The sequence below is a fragment of the Mytilus californianus genome, unplaced genomic scaffold (assembly GCF_021869535.1).
Source record: "Mytilus californianus isolate M0D057914Y unplaced genomic scaffold, xbMytCali1.0.p SCAF_57, whole genome shotgun sequence".
In the NCBI taxonomy this organism is placed as follows: domain Eukaryota; kingdom Metazoa; phylum Mollusca; class Bivalvia; order Mytilida; family Mytilidae; genus Mytilus; species Mytilus californianus.
The window spans coordinates 870,838-894,138 of NW_026262709.1; the positions used below are offsets into that span (position 1 = coordinate 870,838).

Consider the following 23,301-nt stretch of genomic DNA (forward strand, 5'->3'; position numbering starts at 1 on the left):
CATTTATAAGTAAAATACTGATAAACAGGATTTTTTTTTTTACAAAAATTACTTTTGGATACTATCTTATGATCATAAACAAGCTTCTGTCCAAGTTTGTTAGAAATCCAGGATATTTTAAGAAAGTTATTAAAATTTCAAAAACTTTAACCACCGAGTGAATATTTGTGGTCGCTGCCGCTGACGACGGAATGTAGGATCACTATGTCTCGCTTTTGCGACAAAAGTTGCAGGCTCAACAAAAATGGAACAAAGTAGACACAAATGGCCAGGTCACACACAATGTTTTTTAATGAATGGACAATTATGTGCATAGTGAAGCCCATCTTTTCTAAATTTTGCAAAAAAAAATAATTAATGCATTCACAAGTTTGGAAAATGTGAGAAAATTCCTCAAACAATTTCATAATACAGCAGGTGTACAACTTCTACTTGTTTGTAATCTATGGTAAATGTTGGGTTTTTTCCATTTTATTTAAAATGCATGTGAGGTTGAATAAAACTTATATTGGGCAAAATAGATTAATATTCAGCATTAAATAGCATTGATGTAATTAGAATATAATAATTATACATCAATAATACCTCCTGGTAGAGTTATCAAATATATTCTATGGTTGATGTATACTTTGAAGTTAATATTATACAGGATATAAAGATTTCAGGTATTCATTACTAACATGTATTTTACATTGAAGTTGTTTGAACTATTCAAGTATGCACATTTGATCAATTTGTTTACCAATTTACAACCAATTGCACCTTAATGCAAAAGATCAAATATTTGTATAAAGATTGAATAGTCAATAAAAGAAGATATGGGGTATATGTCAATAAGACAGCAACCCAGCGATAAAAATAAACACAAGTCATCTAGAGGGCAGCTGGTAATATTGTCTTCAACAATAAACAGGTGTCTATGCAGTATGCCAAGTTTAAACTCATCCCAAATTTATAATTGTTGTGAAAAAAAATCTTATAGAAACAATCATAAACCTGGCATCGACACTAAATTCTCCAAATAGCAAAACAACATATAAGATATGACATAAGACAAACATTGGTGAGGTTTATAAATGGGGACAGGCACCTGAAAAGCAAGTTTTGCGATGAATGGTTTCTTCTGTTGTCAATTAATGAAATATATTCAGTAATTTTGCAATAAAATACTTTCAGAATACTGTAAATTCAGAAATTGTTGCATGCATTTATTATTGTGTTTTCGACATGACAGTCCAAAATGTGAGAACTTAATTATTGCGATTACAGGAAAGCCAAATACAAATACATGTGTCAGATTTCAGAATGTCAAAGTTCTTATTATTGCATTACTAACCCAGCATTATTCGCAATAATTTTTGAATTTACAGTATCACATAGTACATTGTACCAATTGTGTATTGTAGCCAGTAAAGAAAGGTATGGATATGACAGAAGAGTGGCACGAGGATCCCATACCTGGTATGGGGGACGCAGACAACGACACAGATTCCAGTGACTCACGGTCCAGACATAGCAGTGGTGATTCTGATAGTAGTGATAGTACCAGACCTGGTAAGATGATGAGAGTTTTCTTATAGTGATGTTTCCTTATAAAAATAAGGAGATGTGGTATGACTGCCAATGAGACAACTATTCACCAAAGTTCAAATAAAGTGGATGTTAGCAATTATAGGCAACTGTACGGCCTTCAACAATGAGAAAAACTCATACTGTATAGTCGGCAATAAAAGGCCCTGACATGAAAAATACGAAACCATTCAAATGAGAAAACTAACGGCCTAATTTATAACTAAACAATTTACGAAAAACAAATATGACGGACATGAACCAATGCCAACCACTGAATTACAGGCTACTGACTTTTCGTATCTTATTGTCAGACTGTAAAACTTTGGTTTAAAATAGAACATGTTTTTATTGGATTGCAAAGTCATATATATCTTAGATACCTTTCAGTGAATAATCAGAAATCAGAAGCTAAACATGAAGTCATTTTGGAAGTTTTGCATTAATTCATTGAAAGGTTATTGCGCCAATATTGATTGAATTTCTGCCATGAAAAATAATATGTCCTAGCTGGAAACCAATTAGTTAAGTATCATTTTGATATTTAATACTGGGTGCCTCTGGGTATATAAGTTCTTGTTGACATCCCTAGTTTTTAGTATATCACAAATGATATGTAAATGATACATTGATTGATTGATTGTTGGTTGCTTAACATCCAGTGGCAAATATTTCATGCATATTCAGGGCGAGAACAAATTAACAATAAATACAATAGGTAGGTTCTGTAAAAAGAGGCGTATGGGGTTGAGGTCGGAGAAATTTAGACTGCCACAGGAAATGAGGGTATATTGGATAGGGACAGAAATTTAGCCCTGCAACAGGTCACCTACGGACCCCTCAAAGAGTTGTTGCAAGGGTTCTTAACGTGCAAAGAGCGTGGCACTCTCTTTACACGAGTCATCGGATTTAACGTCCCCATTCTGACCGGACGTGGCTGCAAATTTGTAAATCCCGCACAGCCAAACGGACGCCCCACTTTGACGAGGGTATTACCGCCGGTCGGAGGAAGACCAATGGTGACCATACTTCTATTCCCCAGTCACCCTTGGGGTTGTAAATGATACAATATTATATGTTATGTGTATGATACAATATTATATGTTATGTGTATGATACAATATTATGTGTTATGTGTATGATACAATATTATATGTTATGTGTATGATACAATATTATGTGTTATGTGTATGATACAATATTATATGTTATGTGTATGATACAATATTATATGTTATGTGTATGATACAATATTATATGTTATGTGTATGATACAATATTATATGTTATGTGTATGATACAATATTATGTGTTATTTCAGCAAACAGACCAACATCTTTACAGACTCGTAAAAAGAAGAAGATATCTGCTAACTTCAACATTCTAAAGGAGGACTATGCTTCCCCTGATGATATAGATACTACAGATAATCCTGGGGATTTAGAATGGGAAAGTGAGTAGTTGTCTCTCTTTGTTGAATTAAGATATATTCAGACAAAATTTATACTTTTGATTCATTATTACTTGAAGGGAACCAATTTTGGGGGATTTCATGGATAAGGGTAAAACACGATTTAAATGTTCAATAAAATACACAGTTTCTAAAGGCTTTTCGGCAGACTTTGGCAAAACCAATATTTCAAAGGAACTCTCCCATTGAATAAACACTATAGCTATTGTACAGGGAACTCTCCCATTGAATAAACACTATAGCTATTGTACAGGGAACTCTCCCATTGAACAAACACTATAGCTATTGTACAGGGAACTCTCCCATTGAACAAACACTATAGCTATTGTACAAGGAACTCTCCCATTGAACAAACACTATAGCTATTGTACAGGGAACTCTCCCATTGAATAAACACTATAGCTATTGTACAGGGAACTCTCCCATTGAACAAACACTATAGCTATTGTACAGGGAACTCTCCCATTGAACAAACACTATAGCTATTGTACAGGGAACTCCCCCATTGAATAAACACTATAGCTATTGTACAGGGAACTTTCCCATTGAATAAACACTATAGCTATTGTACAGGGAACTCTCCCATTGAATAAACACTATAGCTATTGAACAGGGAACTCTCCCATTGAACAAACACTATAGCTATTGTACAGGGAACTCTCCCATTGAACAAACACTATAGCTATTGTACAGGGAACTCTCCTATTGAACAAACACTATAGCTATTATTCTCTGTGGAGTTCATTCAATGGGAACTTTAAATTTCTTCTTGAAAAACCAATCATTCATTTATGAATTTGGCTGTACCAAAAAATTAAACTCTACAGAGAAATAGTTATTGTATTCATTCAAAGTGAGAGTTCCCTTTGCAAGAAATGAAATAGCCAGGTAAACTCCAACTGTTTCATGGGAATGGTTAGATTCCTTTGCAATACTGTAAATTCAGAAATTATTGCGATGTTTTTATTATTGCGAAAAATGCGACAGGGTTATAATCGCAATAATTTAAACTCGCATTTTGACATTTTTTATATGAATTAAACAGGATTTTTCTCAATATCGCAAAAATTAAAATCGCATTTTAGTCAAAAAAGACAAAATCGCAATAATAAATGCACGCAATAATTTCTGAATTTACAGTAAATCAAAAATAAAAGTTTTCCTCAATCCATGAAAATTAGTACCCAATAATGGTACTCAATGAATCCACAGTAATCGTTGTATGGCCTTCAAATGAATGGAATGGTTATTTTAGAGATAAAAAAATTGAGATGCATATACATGTAGTGGGAGTTTTCAGTCATAAACAAATCAAACATCTTTTTCAACAGTGATATAAATCAAGTTTATTACCGGAAAAACAAAATATATCTTCTAGATATTTGTTTTAATGCACATTGAGAAATAAAGATAAAGCCCTAAAATATTCATAAATGCTTTATTTTTTGTATTATTCAGTCAGATTTCAGCTGCAAATATTAAATTGTCGTAAAACTTGCAGATATTTATTGCTTCTTACTTCAAATCATGATTTTTTTAGTTTTTTGTGTTATTCACAGTCAGAATTAAGCTTCGAATATTAAAATGCCATAAATCTTACTGATATATATTGCATCACATTTCAAATCGTAGAGACATTAATCTAAAGCTACAAAAATGTAGATTTTAATATGAATTTATAACAGTATCAAAATTCTGCAAATTTTTTATTAGAATGTACAAATGACTCGATATTCTTGTTATTCAAAATTCTTGACGCATATCACTGACAAAAGAGATTGAATTACTAAGAAAAACTGTATTATGATAATATAAAATTCAAAATATTCATTTGTTTATCAATTTTCTTGTAGTTTAGATAAGAAAAGATTTCTTTTTCATTTGGAACTTCAAATATGTGTCTACATTTAATAGTTTATAAATATAACAAAACCAATACTGGGTCTGGACCTGCATCGAATAGCCATTGTTTATAAATATAACAAGACCAATACCGGGTCTGGACCAGCATAGAATAGCCATTGTTTATAAATATAACAAGACCAATACCGGGTCTGGACCAGTATAGAATAGCCATTGTTTATAAATATAACAAGACCAATACCGGGTCTGGACCAGCATCAAATAGCCATTGTTTATAAATATAACAAGACCAATACCAGGTCTGGACCAGCATAGAATAGCCATTGTTTATAAATATAACAAGACCAATACCGGGTCTTGACCAGCATCAAATAGCCATTGTTTATAAATATAACAAGACCAATACCAGGTCTGGACCAGCATAGAATAGCCATTGTTTATAAATATAACAAGACCAATACCGGGTCTGGACCAGCATCAAATAGCCATTGTTTATAAATATAACAAGACCAATACTGGGTCTGGACCTGCATCGAATACCCATTGTTTATAAATATAACAAGACCAATACCAGTCTGGACCAGCATAGAATAGCCATTGTTTATAAATATAACAAGACCAATACCAGGTCTGGACCAGCATAGAATAGCCATTGTTTATAAATATAACAAGACCAATACTGGGTCTGGACCAGCATCAAATAGCCATTGTTTATAAATATAACAAGACCAATACCGGGTCTGGACCAGCATAGAATAGCCATAGTTTATAAATATAACAAGACCAATACTGGGCCTGGACCTGCATCGAATAGCCATAGTTTATAAATATAACAAGACCAATACTGGGTCTGGACCTGCATCGAATGGCCATTGTTTATAAATATAACAAGACCAATACTGGGTCTGGACCTGCATCGAATAGCCATTGTTTATAAATATAACAAGACTAATACCAGGTCTGGACCTGCATCGAATGGCCATTGTTTATAAATATAACAAGACCAATACTGGGTCTGGACCTGCATCGAATGGCCATTGTTTATAAATATAACAAGACCAATACCGGGTGTGGACCTGCATCAAATAGCCATAGTTTATAAATGTAACAAGACCAATACTGGGTCTGGACCTGCATCGAATAGCCATTGTTTATAAATATAACAAGACCAATACTGGGTCTGGACCTGCATCGAATAGCCATTGTTTATAAATATAACAAGACCAATACTGGGTCTGGACCTGCATCGAATAGCCATAGTTTATAAATATAACAAGACTAATACCAGGTCTGGACCTGCATCGAATGGCCATTGTTTATAAATATAACAAGACCAATACTGGGTCTGGACCTGCATCGAATGGCCATTGTTTATAAATATAACAAGACCAATACTGGGTCTGGACCTGCATCGAATGGCCATTGTTTATAAATATAACAAGACCAATACCGGGTGTGGACCTGCATCAAATAGCCATAGTTTATAAATATAACAAGACCAATACCAGATCTGGACCTCTGTTGCTGCTTGCAATTGTTTGAGCATAAAAATTGCTTATACACTGCAACTCAATATTATCAATCTTAGACCAAATATAAAATCCTTCCCTTTTATAGGAGCAAAAACGAATCCATGAAGATGGACTAAGGGAAGGATGGAGTGGAGCAGTCAGTAGACCTGCTTTCGCCATTGACAATGCAGGTAAAAATAAACAGATGTGGTATGATTGCCAATGCAACAACTTTACACCAGAGACCAAGTGACATAGAAGCTACTCTGCATTTTATTTATACTTATTTCTCATTTTCTTTCCAGATGATACTCCTGTAAGCATTCCAAAAGATCCTATCCCAGAATACAGTGCTGAAGACGAGTACCAGGATGCCAAACATTGGCGAGGAGTAGAAATCAATGGGAAACAACAGAAGATTGACCTAAAGGTCATTGACCCATATAAAAAAGTTCTGACACATGGAGGTAGGTACCTGGGAATTGAATGTATATTTGCGAGTGTAGGAAATACAGATTTGTTTGTATTGTTTTTGTATTTAACAATGGCCCAAGTGGGATTGTCGGGTTAATTATGAGAGTATTTGTTAAATTTCTTCGCCCTTTATATTCTGTAATTCATTTAATTCTCGTGGGTACTAGTTTGGTGCATTAGGTAAAAATTCCATTTTCGTGAAATTTTTTTTCTGCTAGTCTGCATACAAGTCTATAAAAAATGTGAAATTCGCTGAACCTTAAAACTCTTGGTTTTCATATACCCACAAATTCCATGAAAATTGTTATCTCGTGATTTATAATCATTGATCTACAGTAAAATTCTTTCATGCACAGTTTGAACTTGCAATGACTTATCGAGCTTTTGCTCTTCGTTAAAGGCCTCTCTATCACTTTGAAAGGAAGTACAGCAATATCAAGTGTGTGAAGAGATTTGTGTCATGCATTAATGGAAACTACAACAACTGAATAAATACTATCAATAGTTTTTCAGGTTTCTATGCTGAAGGGGGGTCGGACCTTTATTGGGACTCTGGGATCGGGTGTTTTTAAGATCGGGATTTCGGGATTGATCCTTTCAGGATCGGGGAATTCTTTTTTCGAATTTCGGGATGTCGGGATTTAAATTTCTTTAAGTTTGGGACCTCGGGATTTCATGTTTTTAACCCCAGGATTTCGGGATCAGGTCCCCTCCGACCCCCCCCCCCCCCCCCTGTATGCTATAGAATGACTATAGTTATGTTTGCAACTTTCAACAGGTTACTTTGTTAACTGACTGACTTCTATATTTGTTTATTTTCAGGTTACTATGGTGATGGACTGAATGCTATTATAGTATTTTCTGGTTGTTATTTACCCGATAGAAGTCGTAAAGATTATAATTATGTTATGGATAATTTATTTTTGTAAGTCTTAAAGATTTTTATTGCATTTATCTCAAGACATAGTTTCAAAATGAAGTTCTAAGAAAAAACACTCTGAAAATTATATTAAGTTGGTACTGAAGATTGATTGTTTGTGTTTGATACCACTTTCCTCACACTTAGTGACTAGTTTCTGTTGTACACGAAGCCAGAGTACTGAAAAAAGTAAAATCACAAAAATACTGAACTCCGAGGAAAATTTAAAAAGGAAAGTCCCCAATGAAATGGCAAAATCAAAAGTTCAAACACATCAAACAAATGGATAACAACTGTCATATTCCTGACTTGGTACAGGCATTTTCTTATTTAGAAAATGGTGGATTGAACCTGGTTTTATAGCTAGCTAAACCTCTCACTTGAATGACAGTCGTATCAAATTCCATTATATTGACAAAGATGCGTGAACAAAACAAACAGACACAATAGGTAAAAATGTCAAAAATAGGGGTACAGCAGTTAACATTGTGTTATCATCTTAATCACTATAAAAACAAACAAATGTAACGAAGAAGCACAAAAAGGCATACATCAAATTTAACATCCTCATTTTGCTTATATTATACGATTATATTTATCTATGTAAAATCCACCCATAAAGGATGGAAGGTTTTAAGTACTGGCGTAAAATCACTGAGAGAGAACCACAACCTTTGGCAGGAAAACAGGCATTCCTAGTCAAATAAAATCAGGAAAACAGGCATTCCTAGTCAATTAAAATCAGGAAAACAGGCATTCCTAGTCAATTAAAATCAGGAAAACAGGCATTCCTAGTCAATTAAAATCAGGAAAACAGGTATTCCTAGTCAATTAAAATCAGGAAAACAGGTATTCCTATTCAGTTAAAATCAGGAAAACAGGTATTCATCAGGAAAACAGGCATTCCTAGTCAGTTAAAATCAGGAAAACAGACATTCCTAGTCAATTAAAATCAGGAAAACAGGCATTCCTTGTCAGTTAAAATCAGGAAAACAGGCATTCCTAGTCAGTTAAAATCAGGAAAAACAGGCATTCCTAGTCAATTAAAATCAGGAAAACAGGCATTCCTAGTCAATTAAAATCAGGAAAACAGGCATTCCTAGTCACTTTAATCAGGAAAACAGGCATTCCTAGTCAATTTAAATCAGGAAAACAGGTATTCCTAGTCAATTAAAATCAGGAAAAGAGATTAAAATCAGGAAAACAGGCATTCCTAGTCAATTAAAATCAGGAAAACAGGCATTCCTAGTCAATTAAAATCAGGAAAAGAGGCATTCTTAGTCAGTTAAAATCAGGAAAACAGGCATTCCTAGTCAATTAAAATCAGGAAAACAGATTAAAATCAGGAAAACAGGCATTCCTAGTCAATTAGAATCAGGAAAACAGGCATTCCTAGTCTATTAAAATCAGAGTAGAGAGCACCTTACCATGAGCAATGTTTGAACCATCAATAAGCTAGTGATCCTTATGAATTACTAAGACCCATTTGGCATTAAAGCTCCCTGTATCTCAAGATCATGTCAGAATTCAATTTTGGGATATACCACTCAAAGCATTTATGTTAGATTCAGAGATCATATCAGAAAAAGATTTGTATTAATTACCTTCTTACAAGAAAACAGACTTGCTAATATCATCTAATTGCTCACATCTATTTTCATTTAGTTGATTGATTGTTGGTTGCATAACGTCCAGTGTAAGTCATTTGTTCTCTGGTAGATAGTTTTCATATTGGCAATCATACCACATCTTCTTATTTCATATTGTTGACATTTGCGTGTTATATGCAATATAACTAATTTGTTTCTGTCAGGCACATGGTGTAAGGGCTATTCCATTAAAATGTATGTGGGAGGGTAGGAACGGACTTTCAAAATATCCCTACAACCAAGAACCATTTTTTAGATAATTTTGCATAATGGTAATAGACACATACTGAAAAAAGACCCATGACCCACATTCAATAACTAAACTTCCCTTCCTACCCTCCCGCATGCATTTTAATGGAATAGCCCTAATGGTAAAACTACAAATACTTGTGTTTTATATGAAAGATATTTACATATACCAACACTGATTTACAAGGTGTCAGTGGAAATAAATAGAAGAGAATCAGATCGTTTAACTGTACTTTTTTAGCAGGATCTTGTAGTGCTGTTGTTAAAATTATTGTTGATATACTGATGCATGGCTAACAGTTGAAATATAAGCACACTTTTTACACATTGTGACTTGGATGGAGAGTTGTCTCATTGGCACACATACCACATCTTCTTATTTATATAAACAATGTTTCATTGATTTGAGAATTGAAAGGATAAAATAATCTGACATATCCAAAGGGAGATAAATCAAATCATCTCTTATGAGTTACTGTATGACTTACCTTAAAAATCTAGATTAAAAATGATGTGTAAATTTATTTCTTAATTGAAGCTTTTCAAAAAGGATTTTCTCTGACTTTAAATGATATGGATTTCAGATATGTGATTAGTACCTTAGAATTGTTAGTAGCAGAAGATTATATGATTGTGTATTTCCATGGTGCCACGCCCAGGAGACAAATGCCAAGTTTTGGTTGGCTGAAAAAATGTTATCAAATGATAGACAGAAGGTGAGCTTTTAATAGTGTGCAACATTATAATTATTTGTCTTATTATGAAAATATTCAGGAAGTCTTTTTTTGCGTGAAATAGCTGTGGCTGTGGAGAGAAAGTAAAATGACCTAAGCCGCCAATAATATGCCTCGTGAACATGATATATCTGTTAAATTACACCATGATTGTTCTATATTTAAAAAATGTGCACAAATGATGAAGTGTCTTTGTGAAGGGTTAGTATGGAATACAGGCTTTGGCAAATACGACACCAGGGATGATAAAAATGACATATCTTTGTGCATATACTACAGCCATTGTGAAATATGAAGAAAATTCTTCCGATATTAAAAAATACATGAAAAATACACTAGCTATTGATCAATCAAAGACAAAATCCAGATACTTATATAAGGTGTAATTTATATAGAGATACATCATTTTTTAAACTCTACTTCATTATCTGAGGGTTTAACCCAGTTTTCATAATGAAAAATCTATGTTTGCGTGTTTGAATACAGATTTGATTAGTTAATATCCATCAGGCTTCCATATTATAACAGGAATGTGAAATGAAAAGGCTCAGAATTCAAGAACTTACTAGAAATAATATTTATATTCTTCTTTACTTCATTCATATAAATATAAAACATTTCTAATACTGTAAATTGAGAAATTAATTTGTGCATTTATACAAAATAAATGATGAGGTTTGAAAAAGTTAGTATCATCCCTATGAATGCAAAATGTGTTGATAATACTCTTGACAAACTGGTTAGATGTGAACTGAACTTTTGTAGTCAAGTAGACTGTACTACTTGCTGAAAAAATGTGCAAACAAAATACATTCACTATAAAGATTCAAAATGAAATATATTTTGATTTGTGAATATCCACAACAAGATTCACAGGAATTTATCAGATAAGAATTATAAACCATAAAGATGCGCTCTTGTCACTTCATATTTTGTCATTCTATAATTGAAACAGTTTTTTCAAATAAATTTTCCCAAGGATTATATTTTTGAAAATTGGTGTGCTTTGAGACATATAATCCAGGGAAAATTCTCCTGCATGTGGCAAATTATTTCTTGTAAAATATCGCCGCGATATAGCCTTGTTGTGCTAATGCAGCGTAAAGCAACCAACAATCAATCAATCAATCTTGTAAAATAATTTTACTGGTAGAAAAAAATGTTAAATTTACCATTTTTGTTGGTTGAATGTGTTTGCTTTACATCAAGACATACCGGTATACCTCATGCAATGCAAGGAAAAACATCTTTTTGTATATTTACAACAGGGGTGGATCCAGCCATTTATAAAAGGGGGTGTTCCTAACCAAGGATAAAGGGGGGGTTCCAACTATATGTCCCCATTCAAATGCATTGATCATCAAAAAAAAAGGGGGGGGTTCCAACCCCCGGAACCCCCCCCCCCCCTGGATCTGCCACTTTACAATGTATAAATAATATAGGGTTATTGAATGAATATGGATGAATATTGTCCTGAGAAGATTTTTATATTGCAAAAGCTTGCATGTACAATATATATTATATAAGGGATAATGTTCTCCATCATTCATGCAAGCTTGGAATTCTATTTAAAACATAATTTTGTCACTGAGTGATGTTGTCACTAATTTGAAGCTTTATTTGATCTATATATAATATATTATTACACACTACTTACTTATTGCAAGTTTCTGTAGGAAATGCTTATGTATTTCGAAATATAAATTTTGCAGATTAAAGAAAAATTTAAAAGGTTTATTACTGATACACCCGACATTGTGGCTGAGGACAATCGTCTTGATGACAAAACCATTTATTAGGTAAGTAGAATACAGTCAAACCTGCTATAAAGTCACCTCTTTGAAGAGAAAAATTGTCAGGTCATACTATTCTTGTCCCATTTTAGGAATACCTATGCATTTGGAATCTCATTTCAAAGGTCAACTCTATTCTAAGGTAAGGTTTTTTTCTGGTCCCTTGGGTGACTTGTAATAACATTACAGGTTTGACTGTATTGCAAGATTACAAAGGAAATATACCCATTCCTGCAATTAGTTAGAACCATGCCCATATAGTTGCTTACCTTCTACATCATTTGGTTTCTGGAAGAGAGTTGTCTCATCGGCAATCATACAACATCTTATTTTTATACCAATTAAACAAGAAAATTTACATCTTTGACTTAGAGCTAACTTCTAAGTTCAGTCAAATATAGCATATTTCATTGCAGAAGTATTTATTGGGCATGCTTTAAAATTTATGACTGTAAGGTCTATTCTGCTATAACATATAAATGAATGAGGCTCTGGATGGGGTTGACAGAATAAAGAATAATGAACCCACAAAAAAGGAGGTAAACAAAATTAAAGAATACAAAAAACAAGAAAGGCTTCCATCCAGACCCTCATGAATAGGAATATATAGGGTTGATGACCATGAGTTAGCAACTTCACAAAATAATCCACATCCTAAGATTACCATACATGAGGGTCGTAATTGGGGTACCTTCATGGCGAATAACGGTAAAAAATCTTGCCAAATGAAGTTAACGGTAATTTTTGGTGCATGACGATACAATGTACACTTTCTTTAAGACAATAAAAGAATTGACTGATTTTGACGAATCACATTAAATCCTTTCCAAAAATAACTGTAACGGTTAATTATTTGAGACCTCTGACGAATCACAATAAAAATTTAACGAATTTGATGCTAACGGTAGCCGAAAATGACCATTTGTCGCCTGACAGTAAAGGGCATTCCTACCCTCATACATTGGACAAGTACTTACACTATATGAATAATCCTTATATCAGTATGTTAATGAGACAGCAACCCAAAAACCCAAAGTCAAAATAATCTTTAAAATATGAAAAGACAGTAAGAGATGAGATGATGGAGAAAAGGGAGATAATTTCCTAAATAAATCACAAATAAAAGGGTAAATGACTTGTTTTTAAGCTGAATGATAAAAGCAGCCATATAAAGAAAAAGTTGGGCTTTTCTGGCAGATGTAAGACGGCTTCAATTTGAATAGAAATGTTTCTATATATCATTTATGTAAATCTTTTACTTTAGATTCATTATTATTCGTGGAATACCAATTTTCCTGGATTTCGTGGGTACAGATGAACCACGATTTTAAATGTTCAACATAGTACAATTTTTGTATTGGCTTGTTTGCAGACTTTGGTAAAACCATGAAATCAATATCCAGGAAAATGCAATATTTTCTCAATCCACAAAAAAATAAATATCTATGAAAATAAATGAATACACAGTAGTTATACTTTGTTAAATAAGTAAATTAATTTTTATAGTAGAAAATTTTTAGGCCTGCAACAAAACTTTGCTATTTATAAGATTCAAACGAGTTCATATTTCAAAAAAAAGATAATGAAGCTTATGGCAGTTTTTGTTGTCTCGCCTTGACGGAGTCAAAAAGCGAGACTTAGGGATGCTGTTTCCGGTGTCGGCGGCAGGGCGGAGGCGTCAACAATGTATTAGTTTGTGATTAGGTCTAGTTCATGGTGAACCACTAGTGGTAGGTCAATGATATGTGGTATGCAGTTGTATTAGCATTGGCACATCTCATTACCATGGAGATTATTTGGCCCCGCCCCCTCAGCCAAGGTCTATTGACTTTGAAACTTTTCTTAGTTTACATGTATTAGTTTGTGATTAGGTCAGTTTATTGGGAACCACTAGTGGTAGGTCAATGATATTTGGTATGCAGTTGTATAAGCATTGGCATATCTCATTTCCATGGAGATTATTTGGCCCCGCCCCCTCAGTCAAGGTCTGTTGACTTTGAAACTTTGCTTAGTTTACATGTATTAGTTTGTGATTAGGTCAGTTTATGGGGAACCACTAGTGGTAGGTCAATGATATTTGGTATGCAGTTGTATAAACATTGGCATATCTCATTTCCATGGAGATTATTTGGCCCTGCCCCCTCATTCATGGTCCATTGACTTTGAAACTTTTGCTTAGTTTTCATGTTCTAGTTTGTGATTAGGTCAGTTTAAGGGAAACTGTTAGCGGTTGGTCAGTGATAATTGGTATGCAGTTATATAAGCATTAGCACATCTGATTTCCATGGAGAATATTTGGTCCTTACCCCTCAGTCATGGTCTATTGACTTTGAAACTTTTGCTTAGTTTACATGTATTAGTTTGGGATTAGGTCAGTTTAAGATGAACCACTAATGTTAAGTCAATGAATTCGGTGTGCAAATGTATTGGCATTTGCAAGTTTCATTTCCATGGAGATTATATAACCCCACTCCCTAATTATGGTTCATTGACTTTGAAACTTTTACATAGTTTACAAGTTAATGTTTGTGTTTAGGTTTGTTTAAAGGGAACTACTTATGAAAAGTCAATGGTATTTGGTTTGCAGTTGTATTAGCATTGGCACATCTCATTTCCATTGAGATTGTTTAGCCCTGTACCTTCGGTCATGGTTCATTGACTTTGAATATTTGCTTACATGTTAAAGTATTGCTTTTTAATTTCAACATTTGCATTTCAAAATAATAAATAGGTGAGACATATCTCTGTGTTAACAGTTTATTTGATTTTGACTAAGGCAGATTTAATTGTACAAAAGATAAAATCATATTTTTAAAATGTTAAATAATACTTATATTTTTTGTTATTTTTCAGCTCAAAATTTAGTTCCAAGTTAAAGTTTGTGCGAACATTGCATGACTTGTCCAATATAGTCCCTGTGGAGTACATATATATTCCAGATCAAGTAAAAAAGTAAGTTTATCACACACACTATTTTAACATTAGGTGATTACCTGGTCCATCGATGATGCAGTCTTTACGATTTACCATAAACGCATTTGACCAAGCCAGTGAAAATATAGAGAAGAAACATGGCTTTCTAAGCTTCAAATATGTATAGAAATGCGAACAAAAATTGTTTTTATATATTACAGCATTACAACATGTATTATATTAAAATAATTTTACAATATTGAATAATCTGTGTACTTAAGAACTTCATATTTAAAACATTGATAATATGATACTCTTACCTTAGCTTACACATATTTATGCTTACTCATCATTAATTTTCATGATTTTTTTCTCGCCTGCGACAAAAGTCGCGGAAAGCAAGACCAAGGGAATGCTTTTCCGGGGACTGTGACAGCTTCAGCGACGACGGCATCAACAATTGTTAAAATTTCTGCTTAAGGTTGTACTCAGGTCAGGTGAAGGATTTTTGTCACATGTTCAGACTTCATAGGGTAAAATATTTTGCCCCATATCACCCACTTTTCTTTTCATATGCTTTTCATATAAGTTTTCAATAGCTCATAAAAGGTGATTTACCAAAATTTAAGCAGATTCTAGATTTCTTTTCTTACAATTGGAGACCCAAACAATACCAATGCTAAATGTAAGGTAAAAGTCTGAGTCAACCTTTTCCCACCAATTTTTAAACGACCCCAAAAAAATTTTTGTGGTCGTATATTGGTATGACGTTGGCGTCGTCGTTGTGGTCGTCGTTGTCGTCGTCGTCGTCCAAAGACACATTGGTTTTCGCACTCTAACTTTAGTTTAAGTGAATGGATCTCTATGAAATTTTACCACAAGGTACAATACCACAAAAGGAAGGTTGGGATTGATTTTGGGGGTTATGGTACCAACAGTAAAGGAATTAGGGGCCAAAAGTAAGCATTTTTGTAACTTCCAGACATAACTTGTGTGTTAGTGTATGGATCTCTCTGACATTGTACCACAAGGTTCCATATCACAAAAGGAATGCTGAGATTGATTTTGGGGGTAATTGCCTCAAAATTTTAGGAATTAGGGGCAAAAAACAAGCATTTTTCTAGTTTCATGACAATAACTTGTGTGTAAGTGTATGGATCTTTCTGAAATTGTACTACAAGGTTCCATATCACAAAGGGAAAGCTGGAATTGAGTTTGGGGGTAATTGCCGAAACGTTTAGGAATTGGGGGCCAAAAAGGGGCCAAAAATAAGCATTTTTCTAGTTTCCAGACAATAACTTGTGTTCAAGTGTATGGATCTCTCTGAAATTGTACTGCAAGGTACCATACCACAAAGGGAAGGCTGGGATTGATGATGGGGGTAATTGCCTCAATATTTTAGGAATTAGGGGCCAAAAAGGGGCAAAAAACAAGCATTTTTCTAGTTTCAGGACAATAACTTGTGTGTAAGTGTATGGATCTTTCTGAAATTGTACTACAAGGTTCAATATCACAAAGGGAAAGCTTGAATTGAGTTTGGGGGTAATTGCCATAAACGTTTAGGAATTTGGGGCCAAAAAGGGGCCAAAAAACACATTTTTCTAGTTTCCAGACAATAACTTGTGTTCAAGTGCATGGATCTCTCTGAAATTGTACTGCAAGGTACCATACCACAAAGGGAAGGCTGGGATTGAGTTTGGGGGTGATGAATCATAAGGGGGTTCAAAAAATTTGGGGGGGGGGATTTTTTTTTTTTTCCTTTTTTTTCTTTTTTTCCTTTTTTTTTTCTTTTAAAATTTTCCATTTTAAGTTGGTTATTTCTGATTTATATTTAAAAGCAAATAATAATGATATGGTAGGAGATACACACCAATTGCAAACATGATGTGTAAATTATTATATAATAAGTATTGTACAATAGCAAGAAATTTTCAATTGCACAGTATTGCACAATAGCAAGAAATCTTCAATTGCACAGTATTGCGCAATAGCAAGAAATCTTCAATTGCACAGTATTGCGCAATAGCAAGAAATATCCAATAGCACAATATTGCGCAATAGCAAGAAATTGTCAATTGTACAGTATTGCCCAATAGCAAGAAATATTTAATTGCACAGTATTGTGCAAAAGAAGATACTTCGTATAAATTGCTTATTTCTTGACCAATTTCAATTGGGTTTTATTCTTGAATTCTTGGGGTTCTTTAATATGCTGAATCTAACCGTGTATTTAGTTTTTGGATTTTGGGCCCAGTTTTTAAATTGGTCCACATTGATGTCCAAAGGGTCCAAAATTAAACTTAGTTTGATTTTAACAAAAATTGAATTCTTAGGGTTCTTTGATATGCTGAATCTAAACATGTATGTAGATTTTTGATTATGGGCCCAGTTTTCAAGTTGGTCCAAATCGGGGTCCAAAATTAAACTTTGTTTGATTTCAACAAAAATTGAATATATGGGGTTCTTTGATATGCTGAATCTAACCATGTATTTAGATTTTTGATTTTTGGGCCCCATTAGGCCAATTAAAATTAATTGATAGATTTTCATCCCCGCCCGCCCCTCTGAAATCGTTCCGCCCCAATTTTTTTTATTTTGAAAAATTTACGATTTCCGGATTTTTGTTCATTTTCGTTACCGGTAACTGTCGATAATTTCGTTTCATTAATAACATCCTGTTTCAAATTTTGGTTTTTGCATTTCTTTGTATGTTTGATTCGTTATACATGTATATACATGATAGAACCTTATTATTACACTTGCATATATGAAGAACACGTCACAAGAGCGTTTCATATCTAATAAAAAATAAAAAATAAAATCCTCCCACCCACCCCATTTTTTTCAAAAATTTGGATGAAAATCTACTAATTAAATTTACTTGGCCTTATCAACTTTGTCCACATTGAGGTCAAAAGGGTCCAAAATTAAACTTTGTTTGATTTCATCAAAAATTGAATTATTGGGGTTCTTTGATATGCTGAATCTAATCGTGTATTTAGATTCTTAATTTTTGGTTCCGTTTTCAAATTGGTCTACATTAAGGTCCAAAGGGTCCAAAATTAAACTTAGTTTGATTTTAACAAAAATTGAATTCTTAGTGTTCTTTGATATGCTGAATCTAAACATATATTTAGATTTTTGATTATGGGCCCAGTTTTCAAGTTGGTCCAAATCGGGGTCCAAAATTAAACTTTGTTTGATTTCAACAAAAATTGAATATATGGGGTTCTTTGATATGCTGAATCTAACCATGTAATTAGATTTTTGATTTTTGGGCCCCATTATCAACTTTGTCCACATTGAGGTCAAAAGGGTCCAAAATTAAACTTTGTTTGATTTCATCAAAAATTGAATTATTGGGGTTCTTTGATATGCTGAATCTAATCGTGTATTTAGATTCTTAATGTTTGGTTCCGTTTTCAAATTGGTCTACATTTAGGTCCAAAGGGTCCAAAATTAAACTTAGTTTGATTTTAACAAAAATTGAATTCTTAGTGTTCTTTGATATGCTGAATCTAAACATGTATTTAGATTTTTGATTATGGGCCCAGTTTTCAAGTTGGTCCAAATCGGGGTCCAAAATTAAACTTTGTTTGATTTCAACAAAAAAATTGTATATATGGGGTTCTTTTATATGCTGAATCTAACCATGTATTTAGATTTTGGATATTGGACAATAATAGGTGAATGTCCAATTTAAAATTTTTAAGTTCTTAGACCACATTCATTCTGTGTCAGAAACCTATGCTGTGTCAAATATTTAATCACAATCCAAATGCAAAGCTGTATCAAGCTTGAATGTTGTGTCCATACTTGCCCCAACTGTTCAGGGTTCGACCTCTGCGGTCGTATCAAGCTGCGCCCTGCGGAGCATTTTAAAGAAGTTCCATAACCTATCAATATTTTTAGCTTGTTTTGTTCCTTAACTAATGCTCTTCTGAATTAAAGTATCAATTTTAAATTCTAAATTTTTTTAATGACCTAAGTACATCCTTAAGTTAGTTTGATAGGAACTACTTGTGATAGATCATTGATATTTAATATAACGTTGCATTACTATCAGTACATATCAGTTTGACGACTATTTTGAGGCCCTGCCCCCTAGGACATGGTCTAGTGACTTTGAATTAATTAGCAATTTTCAATGTAAAGTTTTCTACTCAAGTTAGATTGATAGGAACAACTTACAATAGACAATGATATTTTCTACACAGTTACATTACTGTCTGTACATCTCAGTTTGTCGACCATTTCTAGGCCTTGCCCACAAGATCATGGTCCAGGGACTTTGAATTCATAAGCAATGTTGCTGTCCATCATTTTCTGAATTTTATGCCGACAGGCGAGATATATCTCTGTGTCAACAGTTTATTTATCTTTGTTAATTTATTTATATAAGAGAAGATTCCAGTATGACATATTCATGACAATTGATATTTATTTACCTATAAATTTTGTATATTCTGAAAGTTGGAATTTGTTGACTAAAAGTAGTTGGCTTTCAGTTATCAATAGAATGTATACAAAAAATATCATTTTTGTAATTCTTTGCTTTAAATTTTATTGAATTTTTTTTTATTTTATGTAAAAATATGCACTTGAAAATTTTTATGAAAAGCAACAAAATTTGAGAATCAGCTGATTTATAAGGAAATACTTAAATTGTTTGTATTCTGATGAATTATTTTTAATTAATTGAAGGTATGACAGCCTGCTTCAGCATCGTTCCCCTGCTCACTCTTCCTCTTCCTCAGCTCCTCACTCTCCTCCCTGAATACACCACAGACACAGTTGTATAAAGGTAAGCACAGCACATGTGTACACATTGTAAGATAAGTACTGCACATGTATACATTGTAAAAAGGTAAGTACTGCACATGTTTACATTGTAAATAGGTAAGCACTGCACATGTATACATTGTAAATAGTTAGGCACAGCACATGTTTACATTGTAAATAGGTAAGTACTGCACATGTATACATTGTAAATAGTTAGGCACAGCACATGTTTACATTGTAAATAGGTAAGCACTGCACATGTATACATTGTAAATAGTTAGGCACAGCACATGTACATTTGCACAAAACATGGCACTTAATGACCTTTTACCACAAATAGCCTTTGGTGAAAACAAGCAATAAGGTTACATAAAACTACACTAATACGGTAAATTCAGAAATTATTGTGAGGTTTTATTAATGCGTATAGTGTGAATGGATGAGAATCGCAATAATAAGAATTTGCATTCTAATATCGGATAGATATATCTGTATGCAGATTTTCTTAAAAACACAATAATCAATATTGCATTTTTGTCCATTCTTCCAAAATAGCAATAATAAATGCAGGCAATATTTTCTAAATTTACAGTAACTAGAAGAAATCTCGATTGCTACTTACAGTCATCAGCAATAGATGGATATCTGTACAATATTTTAAGTTCTATATTGTCCCATTTCTATGAAAGTTGTGAATAAATCAAACAAAATCAAAGATATTCATGAAAATAACCTTCTACCACAGACATATCAATGTTCTCCCCAGAAATTTTTTATGGCACAAAATTTCGCAGTGAGTTACTTTTTTTTAGTGAACTATTGTAACGTGAACAAACACTCGAAATTATAAAATGCACCATAACAGCCCATAAATATCTAAAAGGTCAACATTAAAAATAAAACAAACTTAAAAGTGAAGTTAGAGGTTTTCTCAGTAACACACAAACTCCAAAAATAAAAATTATAGGAGCATGCACTTTGATTGGATAACAACTATTATATTCTTGTCTTGGCACAGGCAGTTTCAAAGGAAAACAGGTGTTAAACCAAATATGACTGTTCCAAAACTCCCTCTTTTGAATCAATCTTAGGCAATATACAGAAAAAAAATTGATCAATTTATGTAGTTTTTATGCATACTAAAAAAAATTACTCTAAAAAATTATTGTCTAAAAGGGAAAAGGTCAGTCTAGGGTTAAAGTTTGTATAAAGTTAATGTAAGTCAGAGAATAGGGTTAAGAGACCATGGGTATTAACATTCTAAAACCAGAGTACCTCAAAAAAACGAATGACTGTAATATGGCTCCAAAATACTACCTCATTTAAATATTTTGTTTTATGTGTGTTTCAGTGTAGAAGAGCTCCTTAAGAAGAATCCAAATTTACTCGATCAAAAGGAAACCCGTGATGAGAAGAGGATAAGAAAGGAAGAAGAGAAACAACTGAAACTTGAGGCAAAGAAAGAAAAAGCCAAGAAAAAGAAATAACTATTTTAATTTGTATAATTTTTAATATTTTTACTTATTTTATTATACATTCTTTCGATTATTATTGTGATTTTGTTTTTTAACTGAATGACACATTCACAAATGATTATTGACATATTTTGAGTGAAATGAAGTTTTTTATTGCATACAATTACCTGTTTGTAATTTTTAACAGAAACATACCGTTAATGAAAACAAAAAGGTACATGAATATCACACTGCTGTAGATATGTGTTACACAAAAAACAAATGACTCATGCAAATGGTCAATTTGTTCAATTTAGATTTTATCAAGCTATTTATTGACTTTTGAAGATGTTTAAATGAAAATGATCAAATAAAGCTAGAATAATTTTAAAGGTAAACCTCATCTGATTTAAGCTTTGTCTTTTAGGAGATATTGATTTCAACATATAGCAATTTTTGAATACCACATGTTACATTTGAATAAACTTCTTAAAGAGGGTGATGATACCCCCATTTTTCGTCCACCATAAATTTTCATCATGCTTTTCTAATGACCCTTCATATATGGTCATCAGCTTGACAGTGATGAGGTGTAAAATGTGAGTGCTTTTCGTATTTGTAAGAGACTTTCTTCTTGTTTTCTGATACTTCTATTTATCCAATATGTTTAAGGACACTTTTCTCAGGAACTTATGAACATAATGTCTTCATATTTGGTCAGTAGCTTGACAGTGATGAGTTGAAATGTATGAACACTTTTTTGATCCGTTAAATACTGACCTCCTGTTTTCGATACTTTGAATTATAAATTATGATATGCATGGCAGTACAAGGTGTGCAACCTCTTGTTTGAAAATGAAAAAGGTAGACAGACTACTGTTGTTACTTTAAAAAAAAACCAAAGCAGTGATTTTTTTTTCTTAGTTGATATAGAATATATAGTCTGATATTGTTTGTTAATGAATTAGAGGATGATTTTGCAATAGTCTTTTGTAGTTTATTTATGACAAAGATGATTTAATTGAGGGTTCGCATTTTCAACTCTCTGATTAATATCAGAACAGTGAGAAATATGATCATATCTTAAATAAAAATATTTTTGCTGTAATTACCCTTCCCTAGATCTTCCATCAATTTCTTCATTTTCCATCAACACTTGATGGACAATTGATGGAAAGTTGATGGTACTTGATGGAATTCCATCCTAAACCAAAAAAATCCATCAAAGGATGATGGAAATTAGGAATTTTATTTCCACCCGCATTCTTTTGATGGAAAATTTGATGGCATCTTTAACCCCTGATGGAAAAATGGATGGCATTTTTACCCTCTGATGGAAAATATGATGGCATTTATTCCACCTGATGGAAAATAGGATGGAAATGAAGGAAGTTTGATGGAAATTGGACTTAAACATTTTCTTTGATGGAAAGTGAGATGGAATTTGGACTTAGAATATTTTGTTGATGGAAAGTGTGATGGTATTTAAACTCTGTCATTTTGCTTGATGGAAAAAAACTTAGAAAATTTCAGCATAATTGTGTCTGAAAATTTCACATCCCTTACTGAGGTAAAAAGTTTTCTATTATATTGGAGCAAACAAATTTGTTTACAAGAAGTACTAGCAAGAAAGTTACATGTTGTTGCAGCTGTAACTTGTAACATAATCTCTCAATGTTACTGAAATAATATTTGTTCGTGAGAAAGTTGCAGTATTTTTCTGCAATGTTGCAAGAAAGAGTTTGTTTGCTAGAAAGTTGCAACAAACAATTTCCTAAACTGTGCAATACATTGTATATATCTTGTAACAGGAAAGGATTTCAAGAATACTTTGGTTTTTATTTCAACCAGTGTAAACTTATTAAATGTGACATATTATTTTTTGTTAAAATTACTTTTTGTCACTATTTATATGACTGT

At 32.9% G+C, this 23,301-nt stretch overlaps 1 protein-coding gene across 1 annotated transcript in view; it reads left to right on the plus strand.

Moving 5' to 3' along the window:
* Positions 1-22,486, plus strand: part of LOC127703947 (uncharacterized) — a 124,670-nt gene extending 102,184 nt beyond the window's left edge. The window contains exons 11-19 of the mRNA XM_052207986.1: positions 1,407-1,554; positions 2,891-3,022; positions 6,720-6,881; positions 7,711-7,813; positions 10,290-10,421; positions 12,152-12,238; positions 15,086-15,184; positions 19,850-19,949; positions 21,279-22,486. Of these exons, the coding sequence (XP_052063946.1) occupies positions 1,407-1,554; positions 2,891-3,022; positions 6,720-6,881; positions 7,711-7,813; positions 10,290-10,421; positions 12,152-12,238; positions 15,086-15,184; positions 19,850-19,922 (936 nt within the window). The 3' untranslated portion in view covers positions 19,923-19,949; positions 21,279-22,486. The remainder of the gene's footprint in view (positions 1-1,406; positions 1,555-2,890; positions 3,023-6,719; positions 6,882-7,710; positions 7,814-10,289; positions 10,422-12,151; positions 12,239-15,085; positions 15,185-19,849; positions 19,950-21,278) is intronic.
* The last annotated feature ends 815 nt before the right edge of the window (positions 22,487-23,301 follow it).